The 13,543-nt window shown below is 41.3% G+C and overlaps 1 protein-coding gene across 5 annotated transcripts in view; it reads left to right on the forward strand.

Moving 5' to 3' along the window:
- Nucleotides 1-13,543, forward strand: part of agap3 (ArfGAP with GTPase domain, ankyrin repeat and PH domain 3) — a 117,530-nt gene that overhangs the window by 50,531 nt on the left and 53,456 nt on the right. For all 5 annotated transcript variants that reach the window (XM_035169608.2, XM_035169610.2, XM_035169609.2 and 2 more), the window contains exons 2-6: nucleotides 1,301-1,359; nucleotides 4,286-4,373; nucleotides 8,245-8,330; nucleotides 11,353-11,494; nucleotides 12,477-12,611. In XM_035169608.2, the coding sequence (XP_035025499.1) occupies nucleotides 1,301-1,359; nucleotides 4,286-4,373; nucleotides 8,245-8,330; nucleotides 11,353-11,494; nucleotides 12,477-12,611 (510 nt within the window). The remainder of the gene's footprint in view (nucleotides 1-1,300; nucleotides 1,360-4,285; nucleotides 4,374-8,244; nucleotides 8,331-11,352; nucleotides 11,495-12,476; nucleotides 12,612-13,543) is intronic.

The raw sequence follows: 13,543 nt of genomic DNA on the forward strand, positions 1-13,543 counted from the left end.
AGGTGGCCTTCATTCTAATGGTTGTTATGACACAGCAGCGTGTGCTCCCTCTCTGTGGGAAAATGGCAGCAGAGTTTGTATTTATTTTTAATTTTTTTTACCTCTGAGGGGGTTTGTCTTCTTTGTGTGGTTCTTTATAGTGCTCTCTCCCACTGCCCATTTTTAAAGCTCTATTATCGAGTCTCCAAATGTCACTAGGAAGCAGCCGACAAGTTGAATCAGGACCTTTTAATAGGTGTCTATTAAATGAATTAGCTAAATCCTCCTCAGGAATGGCTCTGTGTTGAAACCTTATATTGAGATAGCCTGCATAGATTGTGCTAACAAGTGTTTCACAAGTTCTTCTTGCTTTTGTGTGTTCCATAAGTTGTGAAGTTGTAGAATGGTACTCAGTATAGAGCGCATACATCCAACAGTCCCCTTAAAATAAATCAAGATGCCCCAAATTTCACACTCATAAATATCAGTCCCCTAAATATGCCTAATATTTTTTCACCAAGATCCATGAATTATTCCCTGGGAAATTGGTGAATATGTCAAAAAACACCATATCTCACAATGTTAAAGACAGTGGGGAAGAATTCTGGATCCGCACCAAAATGTAATTTCCTTTCCTGGCCCATTCTGCATCCTTCCACCAGGTTTCATGGGAATCTGTGCGTAATTCTGCTCACAAACAAACAAATAAACGCAGATTCAAATTGATCAGAGCAAATTAGTGATTAATGATTGTTGAATCGTTTATCAAAATAGTTGCAGATTAATTTCCTGTTGATTTATTAATTGTCCTGTAATTGCAGCACTAATGTGTTTAGCTGCTTTGTTTTGTACTTACGCTGATCAACTATTTTATTGAAATAGCTGGGCCAAAAAAACAAAGAATATTAAAATGGCTTCTCGGGGGATCAGTCACCACTGAGGTTATGGCAGAAATAAAGGTCAAAGTGCACCAGGTTGAAAAGCAATATCTTCCTAACCCTGTTATCCTCCGACTCCAGTAAGCCTGGTGCAGCACGGCCTTGCAAATCTACACCTCAGTTAATGTCACAATCCCACTGGTTAACTTTGTGTGAAGGAAATTAAAGATGAGGGGAAATCAGGACAGTGTGAAGTTGGAAATGTACTAAATACCTGAGAAGATTGCAGAGTTTTCATCATATCGGTTTTACAGCTGAACGATCCATCACAGAACCTGTTGCACACTTTAATGACAGCCTACAAACTGCAAATACTGCTGTACCTGCAGCTCGGAAACTGCTGCTTGAAATAACCTGTTTTCTGTCCTCTGTTCTCTTTTCAGACTCTTTCGTCAACAGTCAGGAGTGGACATTGAGTCGGTCAGTGCCAGAGCTGAAAGTGGTGAGAGAACATTTCATATTACTAACTGTCCCCTCTGTCGATTCGCCCCCTCGCAAGGTTTCATCTCGCCGATGAGAGATTTCAGAGTCAGTCAGTGGGGAAAGCACGTTTTCCGTCCACGTAGAACTGGTCCTGCATTTTGCATGAGAGAGAACTGGCCGGACATTTCCTCCCTGGCTCGTATAGTGGGTGATTTTTTTTAATGAGATGCGTTGGCATGGAGATGCAGGGTTGCTTGCAGCAGGACACGAGATGAGTGACAGTTTTGGGCGAGACTAGTGACACATCCTGGGTCTGATCCCACCAGCCAGTGAAACACACGAACACACACACACACACACACACACACACACGCGCGCGAACACACACACACACACGCGCGAACACACACACACACAGAGAGAGCCAATGCCAAATGCGCAGCTAACATCCTCACATGGTTTAATGTCTTCCACCCATAAAGACGAGCTGCCTTGAAAACCTGCTCTCCACCGTTCTGCCAGTTGAAATGATAATTCCATGTTAGGTGAATTCATTGTTGCAGCACCAAGCAAAGGAGAAAACTTCAATGGAATAAAAAGAGGAGGGGGGGGTCACAGCAGCGAGCGCAAAGACAAACTTTCTTCTTTCGTCTTTCAAGCACTTGAAATGCTTCAGTTTCCTTTTATATTTCTACGGTGTTAATTGGCAGCTGCACACAGGGGTTTGCTAAATGGACCTGGAAAGACTGAATTAAGTGTAGCAATGATTCAACTTTCACAGAGTTGCTGTTCAGCGATAAGGTCACACTGAACAGAGGCTTTTGCTTTTTTTTAAATAAGATAGCAAAGTCATTTTCTTCTTTTTCATGCCACTAAGATAATAATGATCGTCAAATGGTTATTTGAAATGATGAGAAATCCTCTCAAACATCTGCTCCAGCTGTGCAGCTGCACCCTGCTCTTGTACTTTCATGATGGCAGCTTAACCGTGGTCAAACCTTTACGTGATTGTCATCCTTTGAAATTCGCACACTTACATTCCCACATCAGAGTTGAAAGAGAGTAAAAGCTTTCTGCTGATAAGGCAATTTGACTTCATGAAGCCTATATAGCAGCAGGTTACAAAGCCGAGCAGTTAAAACAGCAGGAACACTGGATCTGCTCCACGTTTCAAGTCGATTTTTGTTGACTCATAGCTTTCATGGCACATAGCCGACAACTTGTACTAACTTAAAGCGTATGCATAGTTAATTCTGCTGGGGGAACCTCTCCATATATACACTTCAATTATGGAGAGGGTCGACTTGGAAGGACCTGAAACAGATCTGTTCTCCTGTGCCTCACACGTCCCTATAATTAGAACCATACCTGACTTTAACACCCACTAATGATCCGAAGAAGAGGAGGGCGATGGTGGGAGGAGAAGGAGGAGGAGGAGGAGGAGGAGGAGGAAGAGGGAGGGGATGAGGCATGTTGCAGCCTTTGTTCTTCCCAGACATGCTGGCATCATCGGCCCACCCTCCACCATACATCACCCTGAAGGCGCTGCAGTAGTTGGGCTCGGTCCGGACACCAGGGAGAGGAAGCGGGGAAGAGGTTGCAACCAAATCGATGTTTGCCACAGGACTTTCCTCATAATGATTCAACCTCTCACAGCCTGTGTAAAGGACCGTCCCTTTTGTGGTTCTGTTCCTCGACTACAAAACAACACAACTTTCCATCACTGCCCACCTTTTTCTGAGCATACACTACTTTTGATTTGATTAGCAACATTTACAGCAGCAGAATAAGTCCCGTTTCTATTTTGAGTAAAAGTTGCATAACTCTGAAAGGTAATTACAGCCTGAGCAATGTTGCAATTCTGAGGCAGATACTAATGTGGATTATTTGAGGTTTTAAAATTGGGCCATTATTCATTTTGCACATCATACACCAGCACTTCCCACGCTGATGAATAAATAATTCTATTTATGGCTGTAATGGGGGTGCTCCATACAAAGGTCGTACAAGTACACAGACTTAAGAGTGAAAGATAAGTTCTCGCATTAGAGAACAACTACATTGCTACCACAACTGAAACTAGGAGGTCTGACTGCGAGGACGCCAAAAACAATATGGACCATAGCACGAGCACTCGGCAAATAGTGCTGCACACACCAAGTTAGCGATCTATCATGTTATTATGAGAAGTGTAAAAAACTTTATTTATACAGCACTTTTCAAAAACAAGTTTAAAGGTGCAACATTTTACAGTTTATAGATAGAGATGTTGAGATACCTTAAACAAATTAGAACTAACATAATATATTTTAACAGCTGTATGCTACCCACCCTGAATGGAAGTGATGGTTGCTTTTGTCGGGTTGTAATTAGCAACACTAGAGCCACCACTCAGAATGAAAGTCTTTACATAACGCCTTTTTAATGTGGGACTTTCCAGCATGAAAGATTACCAAAGTATTTTGGCCAACTCTCACTAACGCTACTCTACCGGAAATCATTTCTTCTTTGACACTTTAAAAACGATACTTGCCAGTGGCAGGACAGGGAAACTGCTGATATGGAGCAGTGAAGTGAAGGTGAAGATTTAATATTTGTCACTTTGTCACCTAGATGCAGTTTTTTTTGGGTTGTTGACCGTAATAAAAAGTCCATAATGGGCTAAAACCTGCAGAACCACTTTTGGATTGATATTATGTTCACTCTTGACCTCAAAAAGAGCTCGACAAAAAAAGGGTCGGCATATTTTGTATTTACAAATTCTTCTGACACAATCCGTGGCCTCGCTCAGTCGAGGAAATTGCTGAGCACGGCTGAAAGCTTCAGGAACACCTTGTGCTGAGACAGTTGTTTTTTTCCAGGTCACCATTATGGTCTTTTATGTCTCCTTACTCTGCTGTGATCATGTCATATTACTCACTGTATTTCTGCTCTCGTCCTTGCAGGGCATTGTGGGGAATCTGTCCAGTGGGAAGTCTGCCTTGGTGCACCGGTACCTGACGGGGACGTACGTGCAGGAGGAGTCTCCCGAAGGTAAGAGTCTGCTGGAGGTGCGGGGTCAGGAGGAGCTGATTCAATCCCAGAGTGAAGTGTGGCTCCTTTAGCCTCATTGTCACGCTGCTTATTTACCTCACAGCTTGTGTGAAATAACATTTTTACTGACGAATGAAGTGAAGTGACGTGAGGCTTGATGATGTCACCCGATGATGCTTTTCAAAAGTCAAATTATACAGAAACCCGCTGACTGCTAAATTAGCTTTCTTTTGTTTTTCACCAGAATAAAGTCAAGTGGGCTCTGACTGCTCCTCTGTTCAGATGGATGGCTTTATTAGGACGTGTGTATTAGGATGTTTACATGACGCATGGCACCGGTTTGCCTTGTGAGAGTGTTTTTCTAATTAGCTTGTTGTGTGTTTGATTATATCAAGCCTCTCGATGCCAGAATTTATAATTGGTGTGGCTCAGTTGATGAATTTCCATTTCGTTCCTCCACTATCACTGGTGAGATAATGACGAAGCGTAACTTTTCCAGTAAATTAGGGCTGTGAAGGTTCCGCATGAAGGTAAAACTGAACTCCATCAATTATCTGAGACTGTAGATGAAAGATTTTTATCACAGCCGTAAAGCATTAACTTCCTGGGTGTCCTGATGGAGAATGAGCCCGTTCAACATGTCTTAGAATGTCTCATCTGCAGGAAGGGACCCCCCCCCTCGCCAGTTGTAATTAACTTGTTAAGATTTGAAAATCGGATATCCCATAATTTATCAGCAAAAATCATACCTAGAACGCCCCCTTCTGGCCCCCGAAAGGTACGTCCTCTTCTTCGAAAAATGCACAAAGATGTTGGCAAACCCAGACTTAGCTGATGATCTTTGAGGGGTTTTGCAGTGTTTCATTTTCGAGTAATTATAGCGAGGATGAGACATGAAGTGCATAATTAGTTTCTGGCATTTCGCTGCACCAAGGGAGGAAAATGTTCACAGCTTAATTAGTCCTCGAGAAATCAATGGTGGAAATGCAGGAAAAACAGAGCGAGCGTTGTTGCTATAATCAAGGAACAAACGTGAGCTCTTGCACGGCGTCGTGTTGCTGTGATACAACATACCTGTCTCATGATTAGCAGCTGCTCTTTGCTTTTTATGTGCTCTGACACATGGCTTCGCTTCAGGTCGGGTGTTTGCATTGCAGAAAGCTTTGCCCAGCGGAGGAAGGTTCATCAGCCATGCCTGTGTTTGTGTGTGTTTTTTTTCTCGTCAGTGTTTTGTTCCTGGGCTTTTGCTATGATATCTGAAAAAAAAGGTACTGGGGTGTGTTGCCATGGCAACACCGGATGGAGCTCTGTCGGATTGTGGCTCTGTGTCAAGGTCTAAGCCTCGTCGTAAGCAGAGTGTGCTCACTGCGTGTTAACCGTGCCCACCGACTTACCGTCTCTCTGTAGGCAGTTTGCACGGTTATTAGTCGCCTTATTTTAATGTGAGCTTTAACAACACGTATAAATTATTCATCATTACTCCCCACCATGTCGGAGGAAGAGAAGAGCATGACAGTGTGCTACATTTTACTCCCAGCGCTGCTTTTCTTTTTCGATGCGTTGTATCAGCTCGGCTCCAAATTAAGACAACAGCCTCCTGGATGATTATGTAACTGAAATATTTGCCTCAGATTCCACGCGTGTTTTCGCCGCAGCCGCACGCCTCCGTTACACAAACTGGTTTCAGTGAGGCTTCTCCGGCGTGACATGCAGGACTCGCTGCCAGCGTCCACACAAACTGTGATGAATCTGTTCTCGGCGTAATGAGATCCTCCTCATCTTTTCTCTCCTTTAGAGCAGGATTCAGAAACGCACAGACACATAGTTTCTCAGTCCTTTGTCTGAATCTCCAAAGCTCTGTGAGTTCAGTGGAAGAGAGAGAAAAAATAAGCTGGCTGGTGGTTCATGAATCTCTCTCTCTCTCTCTCTCTCTCTCTCTCTGTCTCTCTCTCTCTCTCTCTCTCTCTCTCTCTCTGTTACACAACCAGCATCCACTCGGGCTCGAGAGCCGGTGCAAAAGGCTGGGAGAGTCCCCCATTTGCCAAGCGGGCTAAAGTGGACTTAACAGGGTGGAAGCTTGGCTCGAGTGATACGTATTTGCTTGTTCAGACAGGAAATCTTTCTGCCTATTCAAAATGACAGGGACTAGCTACTGTATTTCCCCTATATCTCTCCTATGATGTGAGATCAGTGCTTCTAGATGTTAGCGAACATATCTGCTTATGAAACCCCTGCAAACATGTAGCAGGTGTAATTTTATTTAGCCTTTTATACATGTCCTGATTTTCCCTTGACTTTTTTTAATCATATTTCACATTCATAAGGCACAGCTTCCAATGCTTTCTAATTTAAATGTTCTTAATCCCCATAGGATCGCAAACTATTCAGATTATATGCGAAATCAAATTTATTGCGTAGTTCTCCCGATGGTCTGCTGTTTATCTGCAGCCAGCGTTACTAGCGGCAAGGAATATGCATTTGTATCTGAAAGGGAATGAAGAGGTTGCATAACACTCAGTTTGCCGCCAAGTGTCAGCTCCTCACTACTACCCTGTAGACATGGTGTGACATGAGGCACACCAGTTCAGAGGATTTCAGATTTTATCTCCCATTGATTCCCTCCCTCTCTTTTTAATCCCAGCGTTTAATTTATTCCAATATTCGTATTATTTCATAAGTGTAATGACTTGTGTCGATAAAATCTAGCACCTCACTCAGTGAAGTGATGGATGCAGCGTACATGCAGCCTGATGGTGTTTGTAAAGTGAGAGCTGGGTCTTTCCAGGACTGAACTCCCTCGCTCAGCAGCTGTGCATTAGACATGCTAAACGGGGATTTCTCGTCCGTATAATTGGCTCCAGAGAGACCTGGCTTCCTGTCGGCATCTGATCATCACGGCAACACTTTGAGGGAAATCAAGAAGCTGCAGTTTAACTCACTTCACCAAACTTTTTCTTAGACGTGACGAGCTGTGCTTTGATGAAAATTGGGTTATTTTATGATTGAAAATATAATATGTTACAATTCTCCTTTAAATTACTAGACACATATGTTGACAAGTGTCCTTAAATTCTCCTTAATGTTTCCAACAATAGTCAAACTATGAGAAATCCCTGAACGTATTCAAGGGAACGGATGTGTCATCTTTGTCGCCTTTTAATTGTTGTCATATCTACGCTACCTGTGGCTTGACTCGTCTCTGCTACAATTTACAGGGAAACCGACGAATGAGGAAGGAAAACACTCTGCTAGCCAGTTAGCTATTATCTCCCTCCATTGTTTGAAGTGGTCACTAGTAATGAATGACTGTGTAACGCAGGGTCAGGGGGGCACTGGCCCTAGCTGAAATCTGATTGGCCCCTTTCCTGTCAGTACTCGTTCAAATAGTCACTTTTATACGAACACAATGTGCTTGAACAAGGAACAATTTGTCAAAGTGCAGCTCGAAGCTATAATGCTAACCGTGAACAAGGAATGACTTAAATGTGCACCTTACTGAAACAGGAATCGTTTATGGATGTTGAACATATACTTTGTGGCCCCTTTATGGCCCCTGAGTAAGAAATATCCTCAATCCGCCACTAACGTAAATAACACTTATGTATCTCTGAGTCTCATCAGGTAGATTTTCAACTGCAATGGGGGTGAAGACCAACTAGGTCTCTTGTTGTTTTGATTGAGAGACCCCTAGTGGTCACAGTAACATATAGTACATTTACTGAGCATAAAATGTGTCTGCAGTCATTTTCTACACTGGTGATGAGTTATTATACCTCTGGAAAGACAGCATTTGTTTTGCTAGTACTGGGCCATACACAACGTGGAATTTTAATTGACGCTTGAAATAAATATCTCTCCTTTTCTTCATCAGGTGGACGGTTCAAGAAGGAAATCGTGGTGGACGGACAGAGCTACCTTCTTCTGATCAGAGATGAAGGAGGCCCTCCAGAGCTGCAGGTACGACTTGTTCCTTTTCTCTGAGGTTCCAGAGATGAGTCTGCAAACTGTGATGCAGATGGGAACTGTTCAGAGACAGAGCGTCACTTCACTGCAGGACTGTCTGGAGCAGTGTGACGCTGCTCTGTGGTCCTTCTTCCTAAAGCACTTAAAGGGCAGCAACAGATCAATGAGCAATCTGAGCCCAAATCTTTTTTTGTGTTTGTGTGCGTGCGTGATCAAAGGGACAGTGCAGCAGATATTGGTCCCTTTACTTTGTGAAATATGAAGAGTTTTAGAGTGGGATGTTATTGATAATGTGATCAGAAGGTTTATGCTTCTTCAAATGTGATAAATGGAGGAATTTCTTCCCACTAATCCAGTCTTGATAAATGACGGAGCAGCTGTCAGATACACTCAGTTATTCTTGAACCATGTTTTTTCCAGACAGTATTGGGTCTTACCTCCCACATACTGATGATCCAGGGCTTAAATCAACTTAACATTGGGTGCCCATGCTTTCTGAATATAGACTGAGAAAGATTAATTCTGTCTTTCACTCATGCACGATTGCACAGTATCTGCATCATCCTGTTTCGACATTGATATAAACAACTTATGTGCGGTGAAGTAACTACTAAATAATGCTAAACAATCAAAGTAATGGAGTAGAAATGTGGTATTATCTTCTGAAATGTGGTGAAGTACAGTAGAATAGAACGTAGCATAAAATGGAAATACTCAAGTGAAATACCATTTAAAGCTGCTAAAATACATTTTTATTAAAAGCAATGTAAACAACTACTGCGTCAAATGTGATCTGACAAGTCACACAGACGTATCACTGAGTTCCACAGTTCCTCTCAGTGTTATAGCATTTTTTTGTCAATAAATTTACAGGGTTGATTTTCGTAGTATGCATTGAAAGCCGCTGCTGAAATCACTGTACGATACCTGCCCGGCGCCAAATGATAGACATAGTTAGCATCTAGCTGGTGAAAATATCGGTAACGGTAGAGACCAAAATATGTTAAATGAAGTGGGAATAACTTGTACATTTTTCCCTGTAGTTTGAAACAGGACCCCCAAAATAAATGCTAGTGTTTCTCTTTATCTAATATACGTGAAAATAAGCGACTGTTGTGAGGTAAATAATATATCATCCACTGAAAAAGTGATCACATGGGATGTAAATTACAACTGATGAAATTGGCCGATATGAGCCTTTCACAGACGCATCGGTAACACCGTTTATTTTTAGTCCATGGGAAAACCTTTATTTTACACAATAACAGATGCAGAAAAGAAAAGATGTGCATTTGTTTGCATTTTGGGTAAAGAAAAATATTTTATATTTGGTTATATTCATGTTTTCCTTTTATTTTTTTGTTATTTATAATAATGTTTAATGAATACAATTTCAAGCCTTTTTATTCATAAGGGTTCATAAGGGTTACGACATCTTAGGAATCATTGCCAATTAAAAAAAAAATATATATATATTATATAACGCCCCAAAAATCCATATTGCTTAAGCTCTTGAGTATATATTTCTTGTTCCTTCTGCTAAGTAGCCCAAAAACTATTAAACATTAATACAGGTTCAGGCACCAGACTTAAGTTAATTAATGTAGTTATTTCCCACCACTGGAAAACAACTGTCTTGGGAGTCTTTTAGCTTTTCCCTGTCTTTTTATTAGCAAAGCCTAATGTTCAACACTTAATTTACTTTGCTAACAAGCAAAAACGTGGTACGTGTGGCAGAGCCTGACTATTAGGGCTTATTGAGTTTTCTATTTGATTTTGGAGTTTCATTTCTTAACTATGAGCTATTTGTCACCGCTGTTTAAAGCTGCACCTACAGTCCATAGATTAGATAAGAATCTAATAAGCCACGCACCCCAGAGAGAACACAAGTCGACCTGCTGCAGGCTTCATTCATAAGATTCAGTGTCTCCTGTCACATGTGATCTGGGTGTGAATTCATCATTCGGTGACTACGAGCAGCCGCAGCCACAGGTACCAGAGCTCACATTTACACTTGCATCATCTCGCCCTGTGAGATCGGGGAATAGAAGTGAGTTCAGCTCGGTTGTCGGCTGACTGTATAATTAGTGGCATAATTAAAGGCCTCTGTTATGTTCCCACTCGCAGGGAGGCTGAGCTGAGTTGTGGCTCGGAGGCTTGAAGAAGTGGGGGAATACAAGGGGGATAGTTATCATTTGATTGTCACCGTTAGGGCTACTCTGGGTTCTGCTCCGGCTGAGAATGGATGGTGATTAGGATTGATTTCCTCCGCCCGGGGGGGGGGGACCTCTCGCCGCAATTTGATCGTAAAGTATGTGGAGATTATGAATGTATGCGACTGTGCAGATAGAATGATTCCAAGATTATGATAGCAGAGGGGATACATAAAACAGAAACGGCTTCAGTGGCAGGGTTTCATCCTTCAGTGTCAGTCCACCTGGTGATGGTGCCCAGCCCGTGGGTTATAGCTGCTGCTGCACTGCCCCCTTCTGTCTGTATGTGTGAACTTCCATTACAAGATAAGACACATGAAAAACAACTCAGCTCAGATGTCTTTATATTGATGTACATGTTTGATGAAAGCATTCTGGCCCATCGTGCTTGAAAAATCAATGAATAACCCAAAACACAGTATATAGACTCCCACACAATCCTTTAATTTCTTTATTTAAAATGATTGAAACTACATTTGTCATAAAAAAAAATCTAAATTCTATGAATGTTAACATGTTTTTCATTTCAACATCTTAATTCTCCTGTTTCACTTATAACTTAATTTTCTGGATATTGATACTTGAAGTTTCAGTTTCTATATTAAAATAGTTTAAGCTGTTTGTCGGAACACGATGGCTCCAAACTAGTAATAAGTTCTATTACTCGCACGGACAGGAAACCACATTTCTGAGCAGCGCGGTGGCTCTAAAACAAACCGTTAATTTGTGTGAATGTTCTTTAGCTGTAATGAGGTTTTATTTTTCACAGTGCTTCAACGTCACCTCCTCTGCTTTGTCCTCAGTTTGCTGCCTGGGTGGATGCGGTGGTTTTCGTCTTTAGCCTGGAGGATGAGATCAGCTTCCAGACGGTCTACAATTACTTTCTGCGCCTCTCCAGCTACAGGAACACAGCTGAGGTCCCCATGGTCCTCGTTGGAACACAAGGTGTCTGCCCTACATCTGATATACACTTCTGTTTTGTCAAGATATTGCTTCCTCTGAAATTGAGCAATACTTTCTTTGCACAGGAAGTAGTCAATGTTCTTACACCGTCTTTACACAATGATTACGGGATCCTATAAGGGGGTGAAACGGTTTGCCAGTTTCACAGTAAACCATCGTAACATTCCCGGTGGTTAATAGTTCCGATCCAGTTTTTATCACCATTAAAATCATGGTTTATTATCGTGGTAATATGGTTGATGCTGTGCAGCATCAACAAAGTCTCCATGACACAATCAGCCTGCTTTGCTGACAACTGAACATTGGAAAACACTGGTTTAATTTGCTGTCATCATCATCATCATTATATTCTGAAAATTACTTACAAATTAGCTGATTTCATCATATCATAATTACGCTTCTTCGAGCTCAAGACTTCTTCATTTAAAGATTATGTTGCACGTTTGATATTTTGTGGTGGCTACATTATTTTCTTTTATTGATAATAGATACATGGATTAAATATCTAACTTTTTGAAATTACTTTAGTTAGTGTATCAGTACCTTTAAAAACATTTTCAGCATATTTTTTATAATACAACGATAAGACTGATAACTTAACTATAATCGGGATATGACACTTTCACAAGATTTAATTTCTATTCCTTTAATTTCCTTCTTGTCATGAAATGCCATTCAAGACTAACAATGAATTGATCCTACTGACATGTGTTCTAGCCTGATTGTCAGTATCTTATTTCAGTAAATCTCTGTAGTACAAACACTGTTAAAAATACATCAATGCGACGTCACGTCAAATGTGTCTGAAAATAATCCCAAACAATAATTGGGCTCCAAGGGAGCCACAGGTGCAGAAAGTCGATCTAACACTTTGCTGACACTAACAAAAATATAGAATCTCTGCAGCCATATCCATCATATTACAGGTTTGAGTAATATTTCTCTTCTTATCCTGTTCTCTCAGATGCAATCAGTGCCGCCAACCCCAGAGTGATCGATGACTCGCGGGCCAGGAAGTTGTCAAATGACCTGAAGCGCTGCACGTACTACGAGACCTGCTCCACCTACGGCCTGAATGTGGAGAGAGTCTTCCAGGACGGTGAGAGGGGGCGTCTGATGGGGTCGACATGTGGTAGATGGGAAACGACAGGGTGGAGGCTTTTAGTAGAGCACGTACCTCCGCCCTGACCAACCAGTCTCCTTAAGTTCAATCGAGCTCCACCAAATTTCACACACATAGATCAGTCCCTTAAATATGCCTGATTTAAAAGATATTTAAGATCAATGATTTATTTCTAAGGAAAACCGTAAAATTCTCGCAATGTTGAAGCAATAGACATGATGGATGTTTTTGATGTTCAGTAATATTTACAGACAAAACCAATTTATCAAAGAGGTTATTGACAGATTATCTGTAATGATTCTTATTTTGTTACAGTCCGAGTTTTCAGTTTATTACCTTATTTCCAGGCCAGGTCACTCATTGCAAAGGCAGTTGAACCAAAGGCTGTGTTTATTAACTGATCACTATCATACAACATTTAAATCAATCTTATTTCAGAAAGATTGAAAGATTGTAGGTAGATTTCTTGACAAAGCCACAACTAGGATACAGGATTTGTTCACCTCCTCAAGAAATGTGGTCAAGTCTAGATAGGTGAGTTAAAAACTATCAGCCAATCAATCACTTATCCCCTCCGACAAAATATTACATCAATATAATGTTAAATCAACATTTTTGTTCTAATCTTCTGCGTCAGTCTGTTAAACGTGAGTAGAGCAGGTATTAACATTCACAGCTGGTGATTTGTTTCCCTTCATCTCGGTCTAACTGTGAAGTATTGTGAGTTTTGTGAGTCACATACATGCATTTCTTTGACTCACATGAAGGTTTATTCACATACATTAATTCCCTGTATGCTGCCCGCTCAGCAGCTGTGATTGGCAGCGTTCTTTTATGAACAGTTGAGGAAACATTAAAAGGCTCACTTCAATTAATTCTGCCGCTGCTTTTTTCAATTAAATTCAATA

This window comes from Hippoglossus stenolepis, chromosome 11, assembly GCF_022539355.2.
Source record: "Hippoglossus stenolepis isolate QCI-W04-F060 chromosome 11, HSTE1.2, whole genome shotgun sequence".
NCBI classification, from domain to species: Eukaryota; Metazoa; Chordata; class Actinopteri; order Pleuronectiformes; family Pleuronectidae; genus Hippoglossus; species Hippoglossus stenolepis.